This window comes from Nycticebus coucang, chromosome 18, assembly GCF_027406575.1.
Source record: "Nycticebus coucang isolate mNycCou1 chromosome 18, mNycCou1.pri, whole genome shotgun sequence".
In the NCBI taxonomy this organism is placed as follows: Eukaryota; Metazoa; Chordata; class Mammalia; order Primates; family Lorisidae; genus Nycticebus; species Nycticebus coucang.
In genome coordinates, this window is record NC_069797.1 from 29,174,756 (window position 1) to 29,201,064 (window position 26,309).

Sequence of the window (26,309 nt, forward strand, 5' to 3'; positions counted from 1 at the left end):
CATTGTTGTTTGGCAGGCCCAGGCTGGATTTGAACCTGTCAACTTAGGTGTATGTCGCTGGCACCTTAGCCGCTTGTGCCACAGGCGCCAAGCCAGGACTGGCTTTTCACTGAATGCCTTTTGGTCTTGTTTGAATTCTTTATTCACATATCGTATTACCTAGTCAGGGGAAAAAAAGCCTTCTCTTCTATCCCAGTGCTCAGAGAATCTCATTAACAGTGAGGTGCTTCCTCTCAGATATTTTTCTGTGCACATGTAAACAATTATTTTATTATATTTATTTATTATTATTTTTTGAGACAGAGTCTCAAGCTGTCGCCCTGGGTAGAGTGCTGTGGTGTCACAGCTCACAGCAACCTCAAACTCTTAGGCTTATGCAATTCTCTTGCCTCAGCCTCCCAAGTAGCTGGGACTACAGGCGCCCACCACAACGCCCGGCTATTTTTTGTTACAGTTGTCATTGTTGTTGAGCAGGCCTGGGTGGGGTTTGAACCCACCAGCCTCGGTGTATGTGGCCCTACTCAACTGAGCTACGGGCGCCGCCCTAAACAATTATTTTAAACAGAAACAAAAGAGCATACTAAGAACAAGTTGTTCCCCAACTTGCTTTTTTTTTTTTTCTACAACTTGCTTTTTTACTTAACAATATATCCTGGATATTATTCGATGTTAGTAAATATAAAGCTACTTCTTTTTATAAAAAATGACTACATGAGAATCCACTATATAGAAATAACACAGGTTATTTAAATAACCTGCCAATGAACAGTTGGGCTGTTTCCCATCATTTCAATACAATAAACAATGATGCCGTGTACAATTCTGTGTATATTTTGTTTTGCATTTATGCAATTTTTTTCTATAGAATAGATTCCTAGAAATGAAATTGTTGAGTTACAGGGCAGGAAGATTAGACATTTCTGTACTAACTCCAGATTGTCCTCCAAAAAAGTTAAGTGCATTTTCTCACAAATTATGGAGGTGCTCATTTTCCCACATCAAATTTGGTAGGTTAAAAGTGGTATCTTGGGCTGGGTATGGTGGCTCACAGTGTTTCACGCCTGTAATCCTAGCACTGTAGGAGGCGAAGGTGGGTGGATTGCCTGAGCTCGGGAGTTCAAGACCAGTCTGAGCAAGAGGCAGACCCCGTCTCTAAAAACTAGCAGGGATTTGTGGTGGGTGCCTGTAGACCCAGGTACTTGGGAGGCTGAGGCAAGGGAATGACTTGAGCCCAGGAGTTTGAGGTTGCTGTGAGCTATGATGCCATGGCAGTCTACTGAGGGTGACAAAGTGAGACTGTCTCAAAAAAAAAGAATATTAGGCCAGACATGGTGGCTCATACCTGTAAGTTCTAGCACTCTGGGAGGTTGAAGCGTGTGGATTGCCTGAGCTCAGGAGTTCAAGACCAGCCTGAGTAAGAGTGAAATAGCTAAAAATAGCTAAGCATTGTGCCAGGCATCTGTAGTCTCAGTTACTTGGGAGGCTGAGGCAAGAGAATTACTTGAGCCCAGGAGTTTTAGATTGCTGTCAGCTATGATGCCACAGCACTCTACCAAGGCTGACAAAGTAAGACTCTGTTTCAAAAAAATAAATAAAAGTTTCTGAAGGAATTTAGCAGAGGTCAGATTTACCAAAGTCAGATTGGGGAAGGGGATGGATTTGAGGACCTGCGATTGGAGTCTAGATGAATGGCAGATGAAGTCCTAGGGACACAGATGGACATATTAGATAAATATTTAGATGACAAGGCTGTATGGGTGGGGTAAAGGTGGGCTAAAGGAGAGGGAGAATCATAGCAGGTGCCTGTTGAAAGGATGGCTCTAGGTAACTTCAGTAGATGATGGTATTATTATCTAAGACTTGCAAATGGGGGGAATAGTTCTGGGGAGAAAGTGAATTATTTTAGAGATATTTAAGATGTGTTTGAGGCCTAGAGAAGGTCCTCAGACAGGTAGCTCATGGAGGAGACAGAGAGGGACTGAACATTTTTTCAGGTGTGAAAACGTAAGCGCGTGAGATTTTGCAAGGTAGTAACTGGATAGGTAACCAGCTCAGACGCCCCAAGCTTACAAGCACCAGATAGTCTGGGAGAAGTTGCCCTCAAGAGGTGGCCAGCGGCGGATTCACAGCGGTAGGGGGCGCCCTCGGACCGGGGGAGGTGGAGTAGGAGACTGCTGGGACTTCTACTGCACTGGGGTGTTAAGCCAGCTCCCTCCCGGAGAGTGCCAGGGAGACTCGGCCGAATTTGGGAGAGACCAAGGGTCTTCCGAATTCGGGGTTGTGCCTCGGATCGAGGAGACGCACCAGGCAACTGAACCTTCAGAACCCCGGTTTCATCCTCCTGCCCTGGCTGTTCCTTAGGGCAGGTCCAGGTCGGCTGATGAATTGGGAACCCAGAGCCCAGAGCCCTCTGGACCCCTCGCGCTCTACCTAAGACCGGGTTTGTGCTAGTAGCTTGACGTTGCCCACGGCCATCCTTACAAAGAGGGACTTTACTTGAAAGGAACGTCCGGGAACAGGGTGGAAGGGGTCGGGGTGGCTCAGGGAAACGGGTAGACTGGGGTGGGCAACCTGGACAGGGGGCACCAAAAGACCAGTCTGGATGAATGTCTCCAAGGGGACCGAAGAGAGCGGGAACGAGGTTAAGGAGATCAGCGTCTGAATAGGGGACCAGAGGAGACACCATCCTAGGACTGGGGAGACAAACCCCAACCTCCCGCCTGCAGATCTCTAAGAGACACTTTCCAGGGACTGGGCAGATGGCACCTAGGAGAGGGAAAAGGGTCAGGGGAGCAGGCAAGAGGTAAACCACACCTGGACAGGGGTCTGGGCCTCTAAATGGGCAGACTGTGCCTGGAAAGGGGGTCACTAAACGAGAGAGGAACGAGAGCGAGGAACCAAAGCACAAAGTCTGTGGCTGCCTGGCGAGGAGCCAGTGGGGACTTGCAGAGTGGAACGACCCGAACTATGCGAAGCTAGAGCATCGGGAGAGATGCCCTAAGCGAAGGGGAAGTTAGGGAGGTTAGGGACCACTTCGAGGCCAGCAGGAGAGCCGAGGACCGTGCGCAAGCGGGACTGACTTTCATCTAGGAAGGTCCTGAGGGCGCCGTAACATCAAGCTGGTGACCCAGCCCAGGGTCAGGACTCCGGGGTGGGGCTCAGGAGAGGCAGTGGAGCAATGCCGCCGGGGCTTCCCAGCTGGGCGGTGACTCCACAGTTTAAGACCACAGAGTCCCAGCACAACCCGCAGCTACCCCTGGCCCCCACCCGCCCATCTCTCTTGTTTGTCTCCAGTCCGGCCGGAACCGGCTTCTGCTCTCGGCGGGGCGAGAGGGTGGCTGCTGATTGGTCAATGCCTGTTTCCAGCCCCGACCCAGCCAATCAACGGGCGGCAGTGTTTTCATCTTGGGGTCGGAATAAAAGGACTGGAATAAAAGGGGGCAGAAAAGGCGCCGGGCGGGCCCGATACACAGCAGTAGGAATCGGGTGAGCTGGATTCCGGGGATCTGGGCCGGGGCAAGAGTGCTAGCGAGAGAAGCTCCCTACCAGAAGGGGACGTAGGGAGAAGATGTGTGAATAAAAGAGGAAAGGGACTGGGCGGATGAGGAGCCTTCAGGGAAGAGATGACGAATAGAGAAGGGAACTGGGGGATGGAGGGTCGGGGTCCGCTTCCATGGAAACGGGCTAATTGCCGGGGTAACCGCCTGGGAAAGAGGGCACGCGGCTAGCTCGCGCCGCCGGTTTGAACCGGCTTCGCCTTTCCCATGCCCGGCTCGCGTGGCCGCAGCGCCTAGCGACCTAAACAGTAGCCAATTGCGCCGCAGTTCCTGTGCCATCAGGCCAATGAGCGGGCCGTGGGCGGGCCGTCTCAGAGCTCGGTGCGCTGATCTTGTGGTTGAAGGAACCAGAGCTGGGTAAGGGTCTTGAGCGCGGCCGGGAGGGCGCTAGTCAGGGCCTCCGGGAGTGGCAGCCCTCAGGTATGGCCCAGCCCAGGTAGCAAATGGCTTCCCTGTACGGCCCCTAAGCTATGTCAGTCCTGCTGGCGGTCAGGACTAGTTCCATGTCCCTGAGCATGCGTTACTCCTTTCCTGCTTCCATGCCTCAGTTTACCTCGGAATGAGCTGAGGGAGAAATCTCTCTGTCTGGCCGGATCAACTTAATGGTAGCCGAGGGTAGCAGTGCAAGCCAGCAGTGGGTTCGAGGGTGGCCCAGGTCCCGGGCAGGGCTAGGACTAGGGCTATGGCTTGCTCTCCTTTGCTGCCTGGCGGCGGAGGGGTGACAAGTTCCGCGCCCTGCTGCAGTGGCCGGGGGCGGCCGCACGAGCTGGGCTGGGCCAGACGCTGACGCTGAGGTCTGTGCGCAGGTGGCTGCAGAGCCGAGCAAGGCCGCCGCGCCGCGCTGCACCATGGCGCCCACCCTGGCCACTGCCCATCGGCGCCGCTGGTGGATGGCCTGCACAGCGGTGTTGGAAAATCTCCTCTTCTCGGCAGTCCTCCTGGGCTGGGGCTCTCTGCTCATCATGCTCAAATCGGAGGGCTTTTACTCCTACCTGTGTACGGAGCCAGGTGAGACAGGCGCCTTGGGCTGGGGTGGCTCCTGGAGTTGTGGGCTTGGGGAGAGGGCGGGATGGGCGGGGAAGAGTTAGCCAGCGATGCCACCTTACTACATAGCGCCTCCCAGGTATCTGAAGGCCTATTAGACCATCATCCAGCTGTGCTGGGTACTGGGTACTGGGGTTTGCGAATGAAGAAATTGAGGCTCAGACCGACCTTCTGTCTTGCGCAAGGCCACACGGCTGGGGACTGTGATAAACCCAGAACCCCACCCGATGTCCAGGGTGTTCTTTCCACCACCTAGGAACATTGCCCGACTCCTCTCATCCCAGTGCCTGGCATAGCTTCATAGCTTGCTTTGTAGTAAACATGTTGCTCTCTGATTGTAAGAAAGAGGAACTCCTGATTCAGAGGCTGCGGTACAGCAAGAGAGAGGAAGCAGATTTGCCTCCACCCCAAGGAAGATTCAGCTAGAATCTAGATAATTTTTAGCCAGGTCGTTATGGAGTCTCCTAAGTGCTTGCTGGATATATTTTCTTGCCTAATTTTGCTTCTTTATAATTCTCCAAAGGCCATTTCCTCCCATGCACTATGAGAACATCTCAATGTCCTTCAACTCCATGGAAAGGAAGGAGTAGGGGAGAAGGGGGCCTTTATGGAATGATGCTTGGTGTGTTCCCTTCTCCTTGCCACACCACTGGTGTTGCTGAAAGCAGGCAGGGGATGCTTGTCTACATGAAATCTGCACCCCCTTCCTTCTTTCCCTTCTCTTTGGAGAGTCCTAATTACTGCACATCAGTAGGTTCAGCCCAACAGTAGGGCCAAAGCAATTCTCAGCCTCTACACTCCTACCCTCTTTCTTAGGCAACCCTCTGTCCTTTCTCTCCCTGCCCTCAGCAGTAACTGCATGGTAATTGAACTCACATAATCTCTCTCCCTGGTGCTTAGTCCCCTTAGATGGAGAAAGCCCAGGTTTGACTCCCTGAGTCACCACCAGAATGCCTTTTCTTTCTAGAGTGCTTACTCTGTAGAAAGAGAAAGCTTTGGACCAGCTCCTATCTTCTGTCTGTGTAGAAGCCTCCCTGTTTACCTTCTCTGATGTGTTAGGAGATTCCTGAGTGTCCCTGTCTCTAGGGAAGCTTAGCTGGAGAGGTTAAGGGCAGGAGAAAGGGAGGGAATTCAGAAGTTGCCGGGGAGAGGGCAGAAAGTATATCATTTATAACCAACCTTTAGCCTTTTAGCCACTCAAAAATACTTCCTAATAGCCTAAAGGTTCTTGGCAGGCTTTTCTCCACATCAGCAAGAAATCTTGGGAGATGGGAAGAGTCAGACCTTGTTCCCTGAACAAGCTTTCTGCTTTGCCCAAGAGATGTTAAGAGATTAATAACTTCTGGAAGGAACAGGTTGGAGCATTTGGCTTTTTCTGTCCCTTCCTCTTTCCTCCCTTTTAGATCATGCCCCTTCCTGCTTACCTCCCTGGTTGGGTGCCTTTAGGCTGCACAGAGGATATGAAAAACAGAAAAACAAATCACCATCCCCAGAATAAGCTGTTAGTATCTCATCCAGACCAAAGAACTGTTATATAGTCAGTTTATTTGGATCCACTGTGGTGTCAGGAAGGTCATATTCTAGGTGTCCCCCTCCCAAGTACACACTCACACACAGAGATTGTCCACTGATTTGGTTTATTTTATGGTATTGATAGCATTGAGGCTGGTCACTTTATTGGTGCCTCAAACTTGGCTTCCTCCTCTGTTAAAGTGGGAGGAGTCCCAGAGATTGTGCCAACGTGGTGCTGAGTTGGTGTTTAAGCCCTTGGGAAATTTGACAGGTCACTCTAAAGCAAAGTGAAGGTGAAGGGTCAGGATTGTGAGTTGAACATCAACTTCTTATCCCATGCCTTTGCTACTGCCTCTGATTTTGGTTTTCCCAATTATCTGGGAAACCTGCTGACCTTGCATCCTCAGTGGGAAGGCCTGCTGATTCCACGTGGTTTATCTCCTGGCCTCCTTGCTCCTTGCTTCTTGGAGTATGCATAACCTCTTGTCTTTCAGGGCCAGTAATCTCCACTCCTCTGTCTGGGAGTGCCTGGCAAAGTCAGGGTCAAGGTTTCTTAGGCCTAACATTTTCTTTTTCTTTCTTTCTTTCTTACTTTCTTTCCTTCTTTCTTTCTCTCTCTCTCTTTCTTTCTTTTCCTTCCTTTCTTCCTTTCTCTCTCTATCTCTCCCTCTTTTTCTTTCTTTCTTTTTTTTTTTTTTGCAGTTTCTGGCCAGGGCTGGGTTTGAACACTCCACCTTTGACATATGGGGCCGGTGCCCTACTCCTTTTAGACACAGGCACCACCCTCTTTCTTTCTTTCTTTTTGAGACGAGTCTCACTCTTGCCCTGGGTAGAGTGCAGTGGCATCATAGCTCACAGCAACCTCAGACTTTTGGGCTCAAGTGATCCTCTTGCCTCAGCCTACTGAGTAGCTGAGACCACAGGCTTCTGCCATCACACCTGGCTATTATTGTTTTGTTTTGTTTTTCTATTTTTAGTAGAGATGGGGGTCTCACTCTTGCTCAGGCTGGTTGCAAACTTCTGAACTCAAGCAATTTACCTGCCTCGGCCTCCCAGAGTGCTAGGATTACAGTTGTAAGCCACTGAACCCGGCCAGGCCTAACATTCTCAAACTTGGTGGATGGCTGAATTACAGAGAATCAGTTTGGTTATTTATTCGATTTATTGTATCAGACCTGTGAAAAGCTGAGCAGTCTACAGCTGATTGAAATGCAAATTTGTCAGCTTTCTGTTGCCTTTAGGTCTGATGCTTTAGTTTCTCTAAAGAAAATTTGCCTGAACCTGCTGAAAGGTTCTCAGAATTCTGTCTCAAGATTCCAGCTAGAATCTGGCCAAAGACACAGTGTTGGGTTCCAACTCGATGAGGTTGGAGAAGGAAAGGAATAGCCGGTTGTTCCATCACCCCTCCATTTGTCTTGCCTTGCCCATTGGACAGTTGGGAGAGGTCAAAAGTTAAGGCTAGGAAGCTAGGCACAGGGATTTGACAGACTTTGTATGATGTCCCCCAGGTCTTGGCTACTATGTGTGCCCCAGTTTCCCTGGTGAAATGGGACTTTCCCAGGGCCGTGTCTTTTTGGCCTCTGGGATGACCACTGTAACCACCCACGCCTGACCTCTTTCTTCATTTTCTCTGCTGTCCAGTGGCTCACATCAACGGAGTCAGTTCAGGGGGATAGGGCTACCTATGGATACTTAATCTCCTCTTTGGTCTAACCTACACATTTAGTAAACACTGATTGGGAGTGCTGTACTGGGGTGCAGAGTAAAGAAGGCGTCACACACAGATCTGTATAATTTCAAGTGGCAGCAGGGACTCCACAGAAAACAGGGTGCCAGGAAAGAATAACATGGGAGTGTGGTTTTGACTGGGTGGATGGGTCTCTCTGGTGTTTAGGCCAAAGCCTGGAAAGTGAGGAGGCGGTGAATCAGGAGAGAAGGGGCTGGCTCAGCAGCTAGAAATGACTGGAGAGGTGGGAAGGGGCTGGGGTCTGCAGGGCCCAGGAGGCCACTTGGGAAAACTTAATTTTATTCTCAAGGCAGGAAGAAGCCATGGAGGTGGAGGAGGGCAATGCTCTGCACCTATTAGAGACACCTGTGAATTGTTGAGGGCTTGTCATAAGCTGGGTGTTGGGTGGGGTGGCAGCTGTGAAGGTAGAAGTCATCACGACCTCTGCCAGAGGAGACCACAGTCTAGCCATGAATGTGAAGGCTGGCCCCAGGTCTGTGCTCTTGACTACCATGGTCACTTGCCTATGGCAGCAGGTATGTACCTCTCACCTGGCACAAAGCAGGGAGTTGGTGCCTGGGGTCCCTAAGAAGAACTCAGGGAAGCAGGGCTAGGCCTGGTCCCCGCCAGGCTGCATAGCTACAGATGTGGACAGGAGAGTTCCCTTCTGCAAGGAACTCCATTCTCATGGTTGGTCCCATACCGACAGGACAGTCATTGACAGCTTTTTAAAAATCCAGCCTTTTACATTTATTGTTATGAATATGACTGTTTTAAATTTTCCCCCTCAGTTTATTTGAAAAAAAAAAAAAAAAATTCAGGGGGGCACCTGTGGCTCAGTGAGTAGGGCGCCGGTCCCATATGCCGGAGGTGGCGGGTTCAAACCCAGCCCTGGCCAAAAACCACACACACACAAAAAAAATTCATAGCAATGAATAAGAGGATCTCAAGGCTAGTGCAGACAGACAGCTCAGGATGGGTCTCAGAGAAGAGCTAGCACCCAGCCTTCCTCTTTCTCATTTTGTGACCTAATTTCCGTCACACACATCCGTTGCACCCCCCACCCCCAGTTTCTTGTCCTGTCTAACTTGAGTTGGCTTTCAGGGGCCCCATGGGAAGGTCTTGGGGCAATCACAACCCCAGTAGACAATACTAAGAGGAATCTGGTGTTGCCTCCAACACTATTCAATAGCCTTTCCCCCCCACTCCATTTTCAGCATTTTCCCTCTGAGATACAATGTGCCAATAACCCAGGTAGGACAGATGAGCACAGCCTGAAGGTTAAGAACAGGAGTCTCAGGATCTGAGAGTCTGGATTCAAGTTTAGCTTCCCCATGGATCATTTATGAGACCTTTGTTGAGTGACTTACCTGCTCCGACACTCCCTGTATCCTCGTAGGGAATATAGGCAGAGGTAGGAGGGTGCTACATGTCATAGGAAACGGAAAGCACAGTGGCTGGCGTGCAGCACAGAGCTGCCATGGCCACACCAAGGGGGCTAGGCCCTGGGCAGCCCAGGAGGGCCTCTGACGGTCTGCAGTCTGCGTCCTGCCTCTTGTTTGCTCTGTGTCTGAGCCGACCTCTCACCTACATCTCCCCTGCTGGACTGAGATGCTGCTTCCTGTTGCCGGATAGACGAAGGATTTGAGAGAGACAGGAGATCCTGGGGCAGGGCCCATCAGCAGGGCAGTCTGGGGGCCCACACCCTGAAGTGGGGGTGCTCAGAGAGCAGGCTATCAGAGATGGGGTCCGCTCAGGAATTTAGGAGGGACCTGAAGCTACGTTCCAACTCAGACACCTCAAGCATCGTTCTGCCAGCTATTTTGGAGTCTCCCCACTCTCTTTGTTTCCCTCTTTGACCCAGGGAGGCTCAGAGGAGCCCAAGTGAGGTCATAGCACCCTCTTTTCTCTCCTCTTCTTTCTCTGTAAAGATATTTTTGTTAGTTGAGTCTTCTGTAAGTGAGGCCGAACAGTGCAGGGCTTTGTTCTCTCTTCCCTGGCCCTGGATCTCCTCCTAAGCAGCCTTATTCCTGTTCCCAGCACACTGGCCACACCAACCCCTTGCCTGTCCTCTTGGTTCACCTTCCCTGGCTGGGCCGGGCTGGGCCTCTCTGGCCGCCCACTGGGGAGGCATCTGTTTAATCAGCAGCTGCAGGTGGAGAAGAGCAGGCTGGGCCGGGTGAGAGCTGAGCTCTAGGCTGGGACAGAGGGGCACTTCCTGGGTGCTTATCTGTTTGTCTCTCCAGGTCCACACAATGAGTGGCCCAGGTAGGAGCAGAGAGAGAGGAGCAGCCTGGGTGTGTTTGGGCATCTGCCAAGTCTGCCGTTATTCGTGTGGGCTATTTACTGCCAACAGGGCTTCTGGACTCACTAAAGCTTTCTTTCCCTCCAGGAGCGAGGGAGATTCTCAAATTGCTCCATAAGCAGACAAGAGAAGCCACTCAATCCCCCAACCCCCAGGCTCATCTGTTGCTGTACATCACTGCCTTCAGGCAGGAGGGCAGAGGGCCAGGTGGCCCCACTGGCAGGGATTTGTTTGAGGAAAGAAGGCTGGTGGCCTAAAGTGCAAGGTCCCTGCTCCTGTGTGTAGTAGTAGCTCCAGGTGAAAGACAGGAAGGACAGATAGCCTTGCCCTCACCCCGTCGTCTCTCCTCAAGAGCCCCCCTGTCTAGTTATAGGGGTGACCATATCTCTAAACAATTTAAGATGTTTCCACTCCTATTCCCACTTCTAGAAAATCAGAGAGACTTGGGTACAGTGCCTCAGGATTTTATGTTCTGTCTCTCAGTGAGAAGCATGGATTTATAGATGCAGCTGTGTTTCCTCTCTGGGGTAACTTGGCAGGGGCACTGGTGTCCCTACTCATAGGTGGTGCTGTCCCTCACTCCATTCCCTGCGCCCTGCAGCTTCCCAAGCCCTGAGTGTGTTTCCTAGTGCAGTAACTGACTCCAGACCCTGCATGGTCAGGGGACAGAGAGACCTCTCACAGGCCAGCCATCCCTGCCCCTAGTGTGCCCTCTCCACGTATTCACTCTTTCGCATCTGGGCTGGTTTGCTCATATCTGCATTTTTTTTTTTTTTTTTGAGATAGAATCTCATGCTGTCACCATGAGTAGAGTGCCATGGTGTCCCAGCTCACAGCAACCTCCAACTCTTGGGTTTATGCAATTCTCTTGCCCTCAGCCTCCTGAGGAGCTGGGACTACAGGCGCCCACCACAACGCCCGGCTATTTTTTTGTTGCAGTTGTCATTGTTGTTTAGCAGGCCCGGGCTGGGTTCGAACCTGCCAGCCTCGGTGTATGTGGCCAGTGCCCTACCCACTGAGCCATGGGTGCCACCCTCACATCTGCATGTTGACCTGGAAATTGGCCATTGCTGTGTGGAGACCCTGTTCCCTCCACTTCAGATCCCGTTCCTGTTGCTACCGGCAAAGCCCACACTGAAACCAGCACCAAGCCCTGAAGCAGCTGTGCCTTTGCAGAGGCCACTCATAGTGAGTGAGCGGCTCAGGCCTGTGGCCAGGCAACATATGGACCAGTTCTGAGCTGGGTGCTAAGAGGCGCAGGCCACGTGTTTTGGCTGCCACTATGGTAGGACCTCTTGGAAAACAAAGTGTAGGGGCGTGAATCTGGCTGGTTAGGTTTGTTTTGGCAGCTTCAGGTGGTTAGCCTTGTGGCTATAATCTCCTTAAATTCCCTTTCTATTCAGCTTTGTTCTGTAGGCTCTATGTTCATTTCTCTCTCTTGATCCTTTTAGCCACTGTCATCTGTTTCATTGTTTCTGTTCATTCAGTAAACAACTATGACACTGTGGGCCTGGACCTGGGTGAGATGCTGGGGACACCTAGGGGACTAGAGCACAGACCCTGCTCTTCATCTTCATAGCCCAGTGGGAAACTAGATCTGTCTCTTTTTTGCCTCAGAATATTACAGAGGTGCACACCTTTTGGTTACAAAGTTGTTTTGTGCACCTCAGGTCAAAATTTTAAGTGTGCCCTTCACCCAGAATGTGTGCATTATACCCTTTAGGTGTGAATTAACCCAGCCCCTCCTCCACTGCTCACTACTCGATTCCCCCTGAGTTTTACCTTCCTGTGTGCACGTAAGTGTTGATCGACTAGTTCTAATTTAGCATTGAGCACACGTGGTGTTTGTTTTTCCATTCTTGCAATACTTCGCTTAGGAGAATGGTTTCCAGCTCCATCCAGGTTGTTATGAAAGATATGAGATCACCATTTTTTTTAGGGCTGAATAGTACTCCATGGCATACAAATACCACATTGCAGTCAGATGTGTCTTCTTGCTAGCACACACACAGTTAGAGGACAGGGTTCCCAATTCCTGTGTCTGGCTCTGCTGCCAGCTGGTTGCACATTACCTCTGTCGTGAGCCTCCAGCAACAGTTATAATAATAATAATAACTTTATGCATTTGTTTGATGAGCAAGGACAAAACTAAGTAAAAAGGAAATAATAACTTTTAGCTATTAGTTTTTATGCTTTTGTGATGTCTAGAAAGTTATCTGGATTTCCTCATTTATCTTCCCCCAAATTCTAGAGAGTAGATATTATTATTATTATATTATGCCCATTTTACAAATAAGAAAACTGACAGAGAGAGGTTCTACAAGCCGGAAGTGGAGGAACCAAAATTGGAACCCAGAGGCTAGGTCCTAGCACCACACTCTCAGTCATCATGCCCCCCAGCAGGGCTTGCTGGTCAGAGATCAGAGTATGGTATGATTCATCCACGAACATCATTTTCAGTGACTTCAGCTGACCTTGGGGCAGCTCTTCGAGGCCTGGGCAAGCCTTTGCAAACCTCAGCTTTACAGCCCTGGCGCCAGAGGGCTGCAATTGGGAGGCAGGCAGTTATCTGGAGGAAAGTATTTCTTGACTCTCCCAGTGTGACCTCGCATCTAATCAAAGTCTGCTCCTGTCTCTGCAGGATTAGTCAGCATCTCTTAACTAGCCGTTCTGGCCCATCCTCCCCACTCCTGCCCTCAGCCATCCCAGCACTTTTCACTCCCTTTTTTTTGTGTTGTTTTAATGCTGGGGGACTTTGGAGGGAGCCCTTAAGAGCTGATATTACAATTCAGGTATGGCCAACATACTTGGAGACTCAGCACCCCACGGGGTCTTGGTATGGTCACATGGGACAGCAACACAACGATCCCAGTGAGAAAAATAAGAAAGGTGCACTTCACATGTGAAAGCAGGTAATTTTAGATGAGAAAAAACAAACATCAGGCTGTATGTGGTGGCTCACGACTATAATTCTAGCACTCTAGGAGGCCGAGGCGGGAGGATTGCTTGAGCTCAGGAGTCCCAAACCAGCCCAAGCAAAAGTGAGACCCTATCTCTACCACAAAAAATAGAAAAATTAGCTGTACTCAGGAGGCTGAGGCAGGAGGATCACTTGAGTCCAAGAGTTTGAGGTTGCTAAGAGCTAGGCTGATACCTCAGCACTCTAGCCTGGGCAATAAGAATGAGACTGATGAAAATGTCTCAAAAGAAAAAAAAAAACCCACAAAAAACACCTTTCCAAAGAGATTCTAAGACACAGTATATGTGGTAATTGATACTATGAAAATATCAGGAGAGGGGGGAAAGTGGCATATGGCCTTCTATGTTTGAGAAAGCAGCTGTCCCTACCAAAGGCAAGGAGGCTCACTCAGTCTTCCTAAACTGACAGAAGAGAACCAGGGTAATATCAGCAGCTCGTCCTTCCCAAGTGCTCTAGGTCTCTCTGTACTGGCTGTAGACTATTCCCATGGACAGAGGTGCTGAAAAAGTTCTAGCCAGCCTAGGGTTCCACAGCCAAGGCTGGGTCTGAGTTCTACTGTTCTTCCGTATAAGATTAGAATGGGAATCATAACCTTGGGCTCATCATGGCTTCAAGGGACAGATGAAATCCCTGAAATTGTAGACAAGATTTTGTGTGCATTTCTGGAGAACAGCTTTCTTTTTTGGATTCTCCAAAGAGTCCATCCTCCCACAAAAGTTAAGAACCTCTGCATTTTTGTTCCAGGCAGTTTGGAACCAAATGGACATCCAAGCCACCTGCGGGGTGGCCTACCTTTCAAGGGGCTAAGAGCCAACCTGGCATTCCCAGTGGGGTGACCCTGAATGTGCACCTGCCCCTCTGGCCTTTGAGAATCTCCACCAGGACCTTGAGGTCAGGTTTCCCTCCCTTTCCACACAGAGAACATCACCAATGGCACGGTGGGGGGCACAGCAGAGCCGGAACCCGAGGAGGTGACCTGGATAAATAACTGGCTCACCTGCCAGGCCCAGGATGAGATGCTAAATTTGGCCTTCACCGTGGGCTCCTTTCTGCTCAGCGCCATCACCCTGCCCCTGGGCATCGTCATGGACAAGTATGGCCCGAGGAAACTCAGGCTGCTGGGCAGGTCAGTGCAGTTCCCGGGACATCAGGGGGTGGGCAGGTGGGCCTTCTGGGCTGAGTTCCCTGGTGTACGGAATCCTGGGGCCTGCTGTCAGCTCCCTAAATGCCTGCCTGGAGTGGGGTTCCTACCCCATCTGCCACTAAATCAGTAGTTAATGTGATCCTTGCTATATACCAATACTATGTAGAGAAAGCACAGGACCTCATGCTGACCTGGGAGGATCTGGAGTTGGTTGTCATCACAAGCACTGGTTTCTAAAGTCTGTTTGACCTTATACCTCCACTAGAAAAACAATTTTCAACATGTATCTTCAATATAAACACATGGAATTGTGAATGATACATGAATATGCCATTTTTAATGTTTTATGTGCTTCATGATACATAACAAAAATATAAATGAAAATGGATAAAATTAAAAATGATAACATACTGTCGGCACCCGTAGCTCAGTGGGTAGGGCGCCAGCCACATACACCCTGGCTGGTAGGTTCGAACCCAGCCCGGGCCAGCTAAAACAACAATGACAACTGTAACAACAAAAAAAATATCTGGGGGCGGCGCCTGTGGCTCAGTGAGTAGGGCGCCGGCCCCATATGCCGAGGGTGGCGGGTTCAAACCCAGCCCCGGCCAAACTGCAACAAAAAAAAAAAAAATAGCCGGGTGCTGTGGCGGGCACCTGTAGTCCCAGCTACTAGGGAGGCTGAGGCAAGAGGATGGCTTAACCCAAGAGCTTGAGGTTGCTGTGAGCTGTGACGCCATAGCACTTTACTGAGGGCGACAGCTTGAGACTCTGTCTCAAAAAAAAAGTGATAACATAGAAGTCTTAATATATTGGAATCCTCATGAATCGTCCTGTGCACACCTCCCCCCCAGGGGGTGTGTCCCTGGGTTTATAAAGCTCTAGACTTGGCTAAGCACATTGACTCACGCCTTCCATCCCAGCATTTTGGGAGGGCAAGGCAGGAGGATCACTTGAGCCCAGGAGTTCGAGACCAGCCTGAGCGAGAGCAAGAACCCATTTCTATCAAAAATAAGAAACATTAGCCAGGCACTATGGCAGTTACTTGTACTTATAGTTCCAGTTACTCAAAGGCTAAGACAGGAGGATTGCTTGAGTCTAGGAATTTGAGGTTGCTCTGAGCTGTGATTGTTCCATTGAACTCTAGTCTGGGTGAAAGAGTGAGACCCTGTCTCTTGAAACAAAACATCACCCCCACTACAAAAAAAAAAAAAAAAAGCTCTACTGTCAAACTTAGGGTCAATTCCCTAAGCCACTAGTCCTTCTCAGCCAGGGTCGTCCCAGCCCAGTTCCCAGTGGGAATGGTCATCTTGCCAGGCAGTGGTTTGCAGTGAGTGAAATCTGTGCCTGTTGCCTGTGAAGGGAGTGGGTGAAGGATCCATTCCATTTACTCTTCAGAGCTGAAGAGTCCTTGGTTCCCAGGACAGAGCCAAGTGGAGAGAATTTGGGAGTAGCCCAGTGGGTTCTGTCCTGGCTAAGTGGGTATAGGAACCCAAGGAATGAGTGTTCCCTTTCTTACTTCAGAGCCTTGGCTCTCTCTGGTTTGGTTGGGGTGGGGGTGGGGAGAGTGGGCAGTACAGTTTATGAGGTCTGGCTTTGGGGCTTGAATTTCAGTTTAACCACTTACTAGGCAAAAGATCTTTTTTTTGTTTTGTTTTGTTTTTGTAGAGACAGAGTCTTACTGTACCGCCCTGGGGTAGAGTGCCATGACGTCACACAGCTCACAGCAACCTCTAACTCTTGGGCTTACGTGATTCTCTTTCCTCAGTCTCCCAAACAGCTGGGATTACAGGCGCCCGCCACAACACCCGGCTATTTTTTTGTTGCAGTTTTGGCCGGGGCTGGGTTTGAACGTGCCACCCTCGGCATATGGGGCAGGCGCCCTACTCACTGAGCCTCAGGCGCCGCCCTAGGCAAAAGATCTTGGAGAAATTAGTTTTAGTTTTATTATGAGATTTCTTTTTTTTTTTTGAGACAGAGTCTCACTTTGTTGCCCTCAGTAGAGTGCTATGGCATCACAGCTCACAGCAACCTCAAATTCTTGGGCTCAAGCGATTCTCTTGTCTCAGCCTCCTGAGTAGCTGGGACTACAGGTGCCTGCCACAATGCCCGGCTATTTTTAGAGATGGGGTCTTGCTCTGGCTCAGGCTCGTCTCAAACCTGTGAACTCAGGCAATCCATCCACCTGGGCCTCCCAGAATGCTAGGATTATAGGCATGAGCCACTGCGCCCGGCCTGAGATTTATTTTTCTCATCAGTAAATTGGGGCCAGTATTCTTCTCTATTAAATTATTATTTTTTTTGTTTCACCAAAATTGAACAACTGTTAAATTAAATAATGCATGTAAATGTTCTGAAAATGATAACATCGTTAACAATAGCAATCAATAATAGAGTAGTTATAAATCGTGTGCTACTTCTGCTTTGTTTTAGTGGCTGCTTTGCTGTCTCCTGCTTGTTGATTGCATATGGAGCGAGTAACCCCAACTGTGAGTGTACTTTCCTCCATTCTTTTGTCAAGAACTAGGGAGAGATTGCTCAGGGGCGCTCCCCTGCTCTTGGATGTTATACTAGACCTGGTGCTTGCTGTTCAAATTAGGGGAGACACCTAATAATCTGAGTGAGAGGTCTTCACTCAGTTATTGACCTGAAAAGGATGGCTGGGTCAGAGAGCAGCTGCCCCAGATAGAAGTTTGAGAGAAGCTCCCAGGGCGTGTGACACTCTCATCGCCAAACCAAGTCAGTCCCTGATGGCCTCATTGATGCCATCCTAAGAGATGAGTTCTAAGAAAGAAGCCAAGGCTGGGCTCAGTGGCTCACACCTGTAATTCTAGCACTCTGGGAGGCCAAGGCGGGTGGATTACTTGAGTTCAGGAGCAAGAGCAAGAACCCCTGTCTACTAAAATAAAATAGAAAAAGTTAGCCAGGCATTGTGGAAGTGCCTGACCTTTACTTCATTAAGAGCTACTGTGGAGACTGAGGCAAGAGGATTACTTGAACCCAAGAATTCTGTCTCAAAAAAAAAAGGACAGGCATTATGGCCCATGCCTATAATCCTAGCGCTCTGAGAGACAAAGATGGGAAGATTGCTTGAGCTTGGGAGTTCTAGACCAGCCTGAGCAAGAGCAAGACCCCATCTTTACTTAAAATAGAAAAATTAGCTGAGTGTGATGGCACGTCGCTATAGTCCCAGCTACTTGGAGGCTGAGAGAAGGGGATTGCTCAAGCCCAAGATCTATGATGTCACCATAGCACTTCACCCCAGGTGACAGAGTGACACTCTCAAAATAAAGAGGCTTGGTGCCTGTAGCTCAAGCAGCTAAGGCGCCAGCCACATACACCAGAGCTGACAGGTTCAAATCCAACCCAGGCCCACCAAACAACAATGACAACTACATCCAAAAAATAGCCAAGCATTGTGGCTGGTGCCTGTAGTCCCAGCTAGTGGGGAGGCTGAGAAAGAGAATTGCTTAAGCCTAAGAGTTTGAGGTTGCTGTGAACTGTGACGCCACGGCATTCTACCTGGGGCAACAGCTTGAGGCTCTGTCTCAAAAAAAAAGAAAGAAAGAAAGAAAAAAAAAAAAATTAGAACCAGGCCAGCTGCAGGCATCTGGGAGTGATCCTCAGTGTGTTACAGAAGTTGTGAGCTGAGTCCTCTCAAGATAACCCAGGCCAGTATTTTTTTTTTTGGCCAGGGCTGGGTTTGAACCCAACACCTCCGGCATATGGGACTGGTGCCCTACTCCTTGAGCCACAGGCGCCGCCCCCAGGCCAGTATTTTAAGGATGGATTGGAAGCTCCTTAATCCATCACCCTGTACAGGTACAGCTGTTGCTTCAAGGGCTTTTAGAAGAGACACTAAAACAAGATTTGAGTTTCACCAAAATCTTAGGCAGGCTCATCTACTGATTTACAGAAACCTTTATTTTTAGCTTCAGCAAAGCTTCTTGCTTGCTGCTAATGTTAACAGAGACAGGAGGATGGGTCTACACATTTTGCAAGAGCCCGAACTCTGTGAATTGGGCAGAGGAGGGTGAGAAAGAGGCTCTTCCAGCTCCCAGGAGTCAGGCAGTTACTCCCCCACCCCCGAGGGCTCATCATTCATTCAGCCTGCAGGTACCGGGCCAGGCCCTGACCTCCCTGCAGCATAGCTGTAGTTCCCACTTAGGAGCCTTCTGTTTCCCTACAGCTCTCTCGGTTCTCATCTTCATTGCCCTGTCTCTGAATGGCTTTGGTGGGATGTGCATGACCTTTACCTCATTAACAGTAAGTATTGATTTTTTTTTTTTTAACATCTCTATTTTAGTAATCTGCTTGTGAATTTGAGGTCGTTTCCCTTGGTTTATTTTTCCTTGGCTTCTATTTGTCTGGATATGCCTGGACATCCCAAGTAGTAGCCAGGCTGCTGGTAAAGTACCTTGCAGCATAGCCAGTGGTAGGCAGCAGAGCATGGCTCTCAGGGTGACCTGGTTCCTGCCTTCGGACCCCAGCTTTGGAGCCGAGGAAGCAGCTCAGTGGCCATGTGCCCAGGGAAGACAGGACCAGGGAGACAGAAAGCTGCCACCCACTTCTTTTCTTATTTTCCATGGCAGTTGTCATCAGGATCTCCGGGTGCTTTGGTTAACAGTGAAGTCTAAAAACAAACCTTTGGAATCAGCCAGCCCCAATCATTATCTTTGTCTAGAACTGAATGAAAAACTCAGAGGACCACTTGTGGGGCCTCACTTCTTGGTTTCCTAAATGCCAGGATACAGACAGCCATTTGAGGAGGGAGATGTTTCCTCAGGATACTGAGCGCCCCCTTATCTGGAGCATCAGGATGTCACAAAATATCCTTCTTTTTGAGGTAGGGGAGGCTGAAGGAAAGTATAGGTTGAAAGGTTGAAAGAAAGAAAGAAAATTAAAAGAATCACAAAGATCCCCCCATACCGAGGGAAGAAGGGAGCTCTCTGAGGCTTGCCTGGTCAAGCAAAGGTGCCATTCAGAGTTGGCCGTTGGGAAAGAAGTGAGAATAGCAGGCTCTTCAGAGAGACTTCTGTCCTACAGGGAACTCTTGCCTGCCTCGGTTTACCTGTGAAAAAGGTTAACAAAGTTTAAAGGCATGATACCTACTGTAATTATTTGCAGTGCACTCTGGTCTTTGATTTCTCTTTCTGATAAGGAGTCAGGAGTCACATGGTTGCAGGGGTTGGGACCTTGTTTAGCTTTGCCGGAGGTCTGGGGACGTCTGTTCCTCTTCTAAGGAGCTTGAAGAAGTGCTAGCATCTTCACAACACGCCTATAGTCACTGAGCCAGAGACCATGACCAATGTCTTTTCTGTTCACCTTTCCTACGCTTCGCCTTATTAGCTTTGTCCTGGTGGAAAGGATTGTCTGGGTCTAGATCTATGGAAATGGAAAGTTCAGAGGCATCTATGTTAGGTGAGAAGAGCATGGCTCGTGATGGTATGTCTGGTATGTTCAAGGGGTGGGTATCCACAGGGTGTGGACGACACACATAAATCTGGGAATTCCAGTTGATTTGCGTCTGCTGGTGTCAGGGAGATTTAGTGCACACTCTTTTGGTTGTTTTTATTTTTATTTTATTTATTTATTTATTTTTGTAGAGACAGAGTCTCACTTTATCCCCTCAGTAGAGTGCCGTGGCATCACACAGCTCACAGCAACCTCCAACTCCTGGGCTTAAGCGATTCTCTTGCCTCAGCCTCCCAGTAGCTGGGACTACAGGCATCTGCTACAACGCCCGGCTGTTTTTTGTTGCAGTTTGGCCAGGGCTGGGTTTGAACCCGCCACCCTCGGTATATGGGACCAGCACCTTACCCACTGAGCCACAGGCGCTGCTCCAGATTTTCTTTTTTTCTTTTGCAGTTTTATTTTTTTGGCCTGGGCTGGGCTCAAACCCACCACCTCTGGTATATGGGGCCAGCACCCTACTCCTTGAGCCACAGGCACTGCTCTATTTTTATTTTATTTTTTTAACCAGGTAGATTTAAAAGAAAAATGAATACGTTTTCGCTCTCTCAAATTCCCAGGGAAAACAGATTTCAAAACTGTGAAAAATACGTTCAAACTGTCAAAAGTACACAAATTCTATTAAGTTGTGTAAATTGGGAAACAGGGAGTTGTGGTTCTGTTTGTTCTTTTTTTTTTTTTTTTTTGTAGAGACAGAGTCTCACTGTACCGCCCTGGGTTAGAGTGCTGTGGCGTCACACGGCTCACAGCAACCTCTAACTCTTGGGTTTACGTGATTCTCTTGCCTCAGCCTCCGGAGCAGCTGGGACTACAGGCGCCCGCCACAACGCCCGGCTATTTTTTTGTTGCAGTTTGGCCGGGGGCTGGGTTTGAACCCACCACCCTCGGCATATGGGGCCGGCACCCTACTCGCTGAGCCACAGGCGCCGCCCGGTTCTGTTTGTTCTTTACAGCGTGAAAAGCACCAACGATTTCATCATGATGAAAAATAAAAGCCTGATATCACTCTCATTATTTTAGTCATGCTATGCAGGTCTGAATTTTAGGATAAAAGAAAAACATCATCCTTGAACTTGAGGAGCTTATGCTTTAAAAATGCAGAAAGATGCTTTGTTGTAATAAAGCCTAAGTTAAATGGGTAAAACCACCCAACTGCGAATCCCCTTTAGGATTAGCCTTTAAAATGAACTGTGCAATTGTTGCCTAAGAAACTTTTAGGACAGACTTAATAGGCCTGCAAGGCTTCTTTGTCTTGTCTTTTTTTTTTAATTGGGTAGTGCTCAGAATCAGAGATTCAGAGTTCCTTTTCTTATTTTTTATTTATTTATTTATTTTATTTTTTATTTTTTAATGTTTTTGTTTTTTGTTTTTTTTTGTAGAGACAGAGTCTCACTTTATGGCCCTCGGTAGAGTGCCGTGGCCTCACACAGCTCACAGCAACCTCCAACTCCTGGGCTTAAGCGATTCTCTTGCCTCAGCCTCCCGAGTAGCTGGGACTACAGGCGCCCGCCACAACACCCAGCTATTTTTTGGTTGCAGTTCAGCAGAGGCTGGGTTTGAACCTGCCACCCTCGGTATATGGGGCCGGCGCCTTACCGACTGAGCCACAGGCGCTGCCCCCTTTTCTTATTTTTTATGATTATAAAATAAAAATGTTTTTGTTGTCAATATTCAACATTTGAGAATATAAACTGTACACTAAAACCTACTGTTATCAGGTCAGAACCTACTATTATATAAACCTACTGTTATATATTTATATATATATAAGCCTACTGTTATATTTTTCTTCAGTATATTTTTTTAATCTGCATATGACAATGTTTTTCTTTTCTTTTCTTTTTTTTTTGTTTTCTGCCGGGGCTGGGCTTGAACCTGCCACCTCTGGCATATGGGACGGGCACCCTACCCCTTTGAGCCACAGGTGCCGCCCTCAATGTTTTTCTTTTCTTTTTTTTTTTTTTTTGGAGATAGAGTCTTACTTTGTCACTCTTGGTAGAGTGCTGTGGCATTATGTCTCACAGCAACCTCAAACTCATGGGCTTAAGTGATTCTCTGGCCTCAGCCTCCCAAGTAGCTGGGATTACAGATGCCTGCCACAACTCCCAGCTTTTTTTTTTTTTTTTGCAGTTTTTGGCCTGGGCCAGGTTTGAACCCACTACCTCCAGTATATGGGGCCGCACCCTACTCCTCTGAGCCACAGGCGCTACCCAACTCCCAGCTATTTTTAGTGACGGGGTCTTCCTCTTGCTCAAGGTGGTCTCGAATTCCTGAGCTCAAGCAATCCACCCACGTGGGCCTCCTAGTGTGCTAGGATTACAGGCATGAGCCACTGCACCCAGTCTTGTTTTTCTTTGGCGCCTGTGGCTTAAGGAGTAGGGTGCTGGTCCCATATGCCAGAGGTGGCGGGTTCAAACTCAGCCCCGGCCAAAAACCAAAAAAAAAAAAAAAAAAAAAAGAATTGCCTATTTCATTTAATGTTATCTTTTACGTCTTTTCCTATCAGTACTTAGAGATATGCCTTATTTATTTTAAACTCTAGAGATGTATCTCATTATTAAACAGTTCCACGGTATTCCTTAATATAGATGTGCCATAATTTATTCAACCAATTTCCTACTAATGGACATTTGGGTTGGTTTCCAATTTTTACAATTTATGAATGCTGCTGAAATGAACGTCCCTGTACATGTATTTTGCAAAATAAATTCCTGGAAGTGGAATTGCTAGGCTACAAGATGAGCATGTTTTAAAATTTAAAATGTCCTGTTACATGGTCTAAAAGGGTTACTTGCTGATACAAGCTTATCAGCACGTAAACGGGTGCCCGTTTCCCCATACCTCCGTTAACACCGTATCACTCACCTTTTAAATATTAGCCAACCTGATCTGGTGAAAAATGATATGATTTTTAAAATTTCTCTAATCATTAGTGAGACAGAGGATTGTTTAACCTCTTTAGAGGTCATTTCTGTTTCTTCTGTGAATTGCTTCTTTGTGTCATTTGTCTGTTTTTCTGAAGGGTTCTTTATTTCTTTATTTATTTGTAAGGATTTGGAAGAGCTCTTTCATATACAAAAAAAACCTATTTCTGTTTTTGAGTGAGCAAAGGGTCTGCCTCTGGGGTTGTTAGGTCTCTATATGTTCCATGAATAGGCTCCAAGAGGTCACACACCTCCTTGCAATTATATGCCAACAGGTCATGTATATGGCATTTTGGGAGGAGGATCTACTGCTTTCATCAGGCAAAAAAAACCTGGCAGGCTGAGTGCAGGGGCTCAGACCCGTAATCCTAGCACTCTGGAAGGCCGAGGGAGGAGGATTGTCTGAGCTCAGGATTTTGAGACCAGCCTAAGCAAGAGTGAGACTCTGGCAGGAGGGAGGGCAATTGGCAGGATCTCACCTAATGTGCACAACTTGAGGCTGTTCATGCCACCTGGGTGAAGGGCTCAACTACAATTTGAACTTTACCTTAGAGTTGAAAACAATGTAACCTAAGCATTTGTACCCTCTTATTAATTTGAAATTTATAAAAAAAAAAAAAAAGGGGAGACCCCATTTCTACTAAAAATAGAAAAAAACTGGCAGGGCCTAGTGGCCCATTACCTGCAGTCCCAGCTACTCAGGAAGCTGAGGCAGGATAGGTCAAGCCTAGAAGCTGGAGGTTGCTGTGAACTATGATATCATGGTACCCACTCAGGGCGACAGTAAGAAGCTGTCTCAAAAATAAATAAATAAAATAAAAAGTTAAAAACCTGTGGCAAGAGCATATCTATTAGCTCCTTGCTCTCCCACTGGGAGGCAAAAGGCTACACAGGCCAGACAGTGACCAGCCAAGAGATTCCCCTGATCACCATTTAAAGCGTCTGGTTACCAGGGATCTGTCTAAGAGAGTTTGGTAACTTGTCCTTCACAGCCCCATTGTTACCCTAGTGCAGGGGTCAGCAAACCACACAAGCTGCCCCAAGCTGAACTCCTGGGCTCAAGTCTTTCACTGCCTCAGCCTCCTGGGTAGCTGGGACTACCAGCATACTACCTGTTTTTGTAAATAAAGTTTTTTCAGAGCACAGCAATCAAGGCCCATTTGCTTATGTATTGTCCATGGATGGTTTTGTGCTATAACAACAGACTTAAGTAGGTGTGCCAGAGAGCATATGGCTTGCAAAGCCTAAAATATGTACTATCTGGCCCTCCCTGGAAAAAAATCACCAGTTCTTGTCTTAGAGACTCCAAGAAGCTGCAAAGTCACCATTCCCCGTCTGAGGGCAGGGTCTGACACCCACCCCACAGCCCCTCCAATTGCACAGGCCGGCAGCTCTTTATATACTTCCCAAGTCATCTCCTTCCCGCTCCACAACCCGATCCTGGAGGAGTCTCCTTGGATATTCCCCTGTGTTGTGCAGCTTCTGATGAGGGCTCTAGCACCTACTCTTGACAACAGACTCTGAAACAAGAATGAGACGCAGGTCAGCAAGGACAGGGCCAGAGCAGTTGGGCAATGTTCTTGGGCTGACCAGAGGAGTTTCTGCTGAGCAGAGCTAAATCTCGTTCTGACACAGCCCAGGCCTTTAAAAAGCAGAACCGAGCAAGCAGCACAATGGCACTTTCTGTTTGTGTCTCCCACCCATGTTCTAATTTGGGGGACAAAGGAGTCTTCAGGGTTGCCTTTAGGAGTTTCATGAATCTGATCTCCTGCCACTGCTTTGGGGCTAAGGATAATTGCTCTGTGATAACCTAGGAATCTGGGGGAATGTGTTGCCATGAAAGCTGTAACCTGGGGTTTGGTGTCGCATGGGCTGAGGTCTAAATAAAGATGGTCAAGGGCTGTGAGCTGTTCCTCCATTGGTGGAGAGGGGGCCTCAAGTTGGCAAAAAGCCTTTTCTTCACAGTCTGGAGGGGAGATGGCCAATAGTCCTCCCTCCGGAGCCTGAAGGTCTGTTTTGCTCACAGGTGGGTCTTTCCTCTGGAGTAGAGGCTTACAGGGGCAAGGGTGGATTCTATGCCAGGTGACCTGGGCCAGCGTGTGGGATCCCTGGATGGTGGGTACCAGGTCAGTGCACGGGTGCAGAGCCCTCCCCGCAGTGTGGAGCCACAGCCTTGCCCCTGGACATCTGGATGGCACACTCTCATCTGTTTGCCCAATGACTTGCGTTTGTACAACCTTTTAACTCGCTTCACCAGCTGGAGCACAAACACCGGCCAGCGACTAAGGTGGCGTCTTTGGGCCGCCACCCCACAATCCAGGGCCTGGGTTGCTTAGAGATGGGAGCAGATGCAGCCAAAATTGTGAACATGTCTTTTCCACTTCATTACTCTGACCCCTGTGTATGTGGGCGGGACAGGGAGTTCTGAGCTGAATCCTTCTTAGAAAAGGGGTTACACAGTGTTGCCAAGATCCTTAATGAAAAATCTCTTTATCGGTTCCTCCCATTTGATTCAAATGAAGTCTGACTTTAAATCTGGAAGAAATGGGCTCATGGGAGATGGGATCTGAATTTGAAGCAAACATAATACACACCCCTCTTCCAAATACCTGAGAGATGGGCAGGGGAGCAAATGTCTCCAGTGCAGGATGGGGAGGGGAGTTAGCATTCCTGCTCAAGAGATCTCTTGTCTACAGCAGGAGAGGGTCCTACAGTGCGTCCCAGCCAGCTCTGCCCAGATACCAGGTGATCAGGACTGTCCCTGCGCCCAGTGCTGGTTCTGCCTCTCCACCTTCCTCTATTTCTGCCCTGGACCTTGGGAACCCAAAGCAGTCAGCTGATTGCCATTGGCTTGGGAAGAATTTACTCCTCAGAGGGTTCTGCCTCATGAATCTGCTCCAGCACGTGATACATTTGGGGTAGACAGAAAGTGTAGTGGCATCAGCAGGGCTAGACTTAACTTGGCTGAGAAGGTCGGGAAGGTGGCCAGAGGAGGGGACTGCTCCCTTTCCTACCCTTTCAGCAGTGAAGCAGAAAGGTGACCACGAGGACCTACTTGTTTGGGGTTAGGAAATAGCCCGCCTTTGCTGAGTTGGCTTGCCCAGACAGGTACCTGAATCGTGACCTTTACAAGTGGTACAGAACTGTGAGTGTGTATAGCAGCCACCGAGGACAACGCTCCCCTCTGGAAGGGGCCTGAGGGCCAGAATGCCAGCTGCTTAGCCTGACTGCTCAGCTCTCCAGCCTGCCCAGGCTGCACTGGCATCTCCCTGAGGGCTGGATGCAGGAGGCCATGGATTTGGAAAGCCAGTACCAGGGGTGTTTCACAGTGGTCCTCTGTCCCTGCCTGCCAGCAGTCCCATGGCCTGCCCTCGGGGTTCCTGGGCAGAGAGAGTTCTCTGAAGGGGACAGCGCATTCTCATTGTCACAGGGTCTTGTCCTCTGGGGACTCTTGTCTGGTGGCTGGCCATTCTCTGTGGCCAGAATGCCAGGGGAGGGGCCTGCAGCTGCTGTTTTCCCCTCTGGGAAGGTCACGCAGCCAGGCCTGTTTATGGTACAGCTGAGAGGCTGAGAGGGAATGAATCACAGGTTGCCCTGTGAGAGTGAGGCCTCACAGAGGTCAAGCAGCCCCAGGCCAGCAGGGCA

General features: G+C 48.9%; 1 protein-coding gene across 7 annotated transcripts in view; it reads left to right on the plus strand.

Annotated features, from left to right (window-relative positions):
• Positions 1 to 3,338: 3,338 nt before the first annotated feature.
• SLC43A2 (solute carrier family 43 member 2) overlaps positions 3,339 to 26,309 on the plus strand; it is a 46,873-nt gene continuing 23,902 nt past the window's right edge. For 3 of the 7 annotated variants that reach the window (XM_053567749.1, XM_053567746.1, XM_053567750.1), the window contains exons 1-5: positions 3,339 to 3,486; positions 4,364 to 4,565; positions 14,043 to 14,250; positions 16,702 to 16,757; positions 18,458 to 18,534. In XM_053567749.1, coding sequence (XP_053423724.1) covers positions 4,406 to 4,565; positions 14,043 to 14,250; positions 16,702 to 16,757; positions 18,458 to 18,534 — 501 coding nt within the window. In that variant the 5' untranslated portion in view covers positions 3,339 to 3,486; positions 4,364 to 4,405. The other 4 variants (XM_053567748.1, XM_053567747.1, XM_053567752.1 and 1 more) reach the window with 4 other exon arrangements.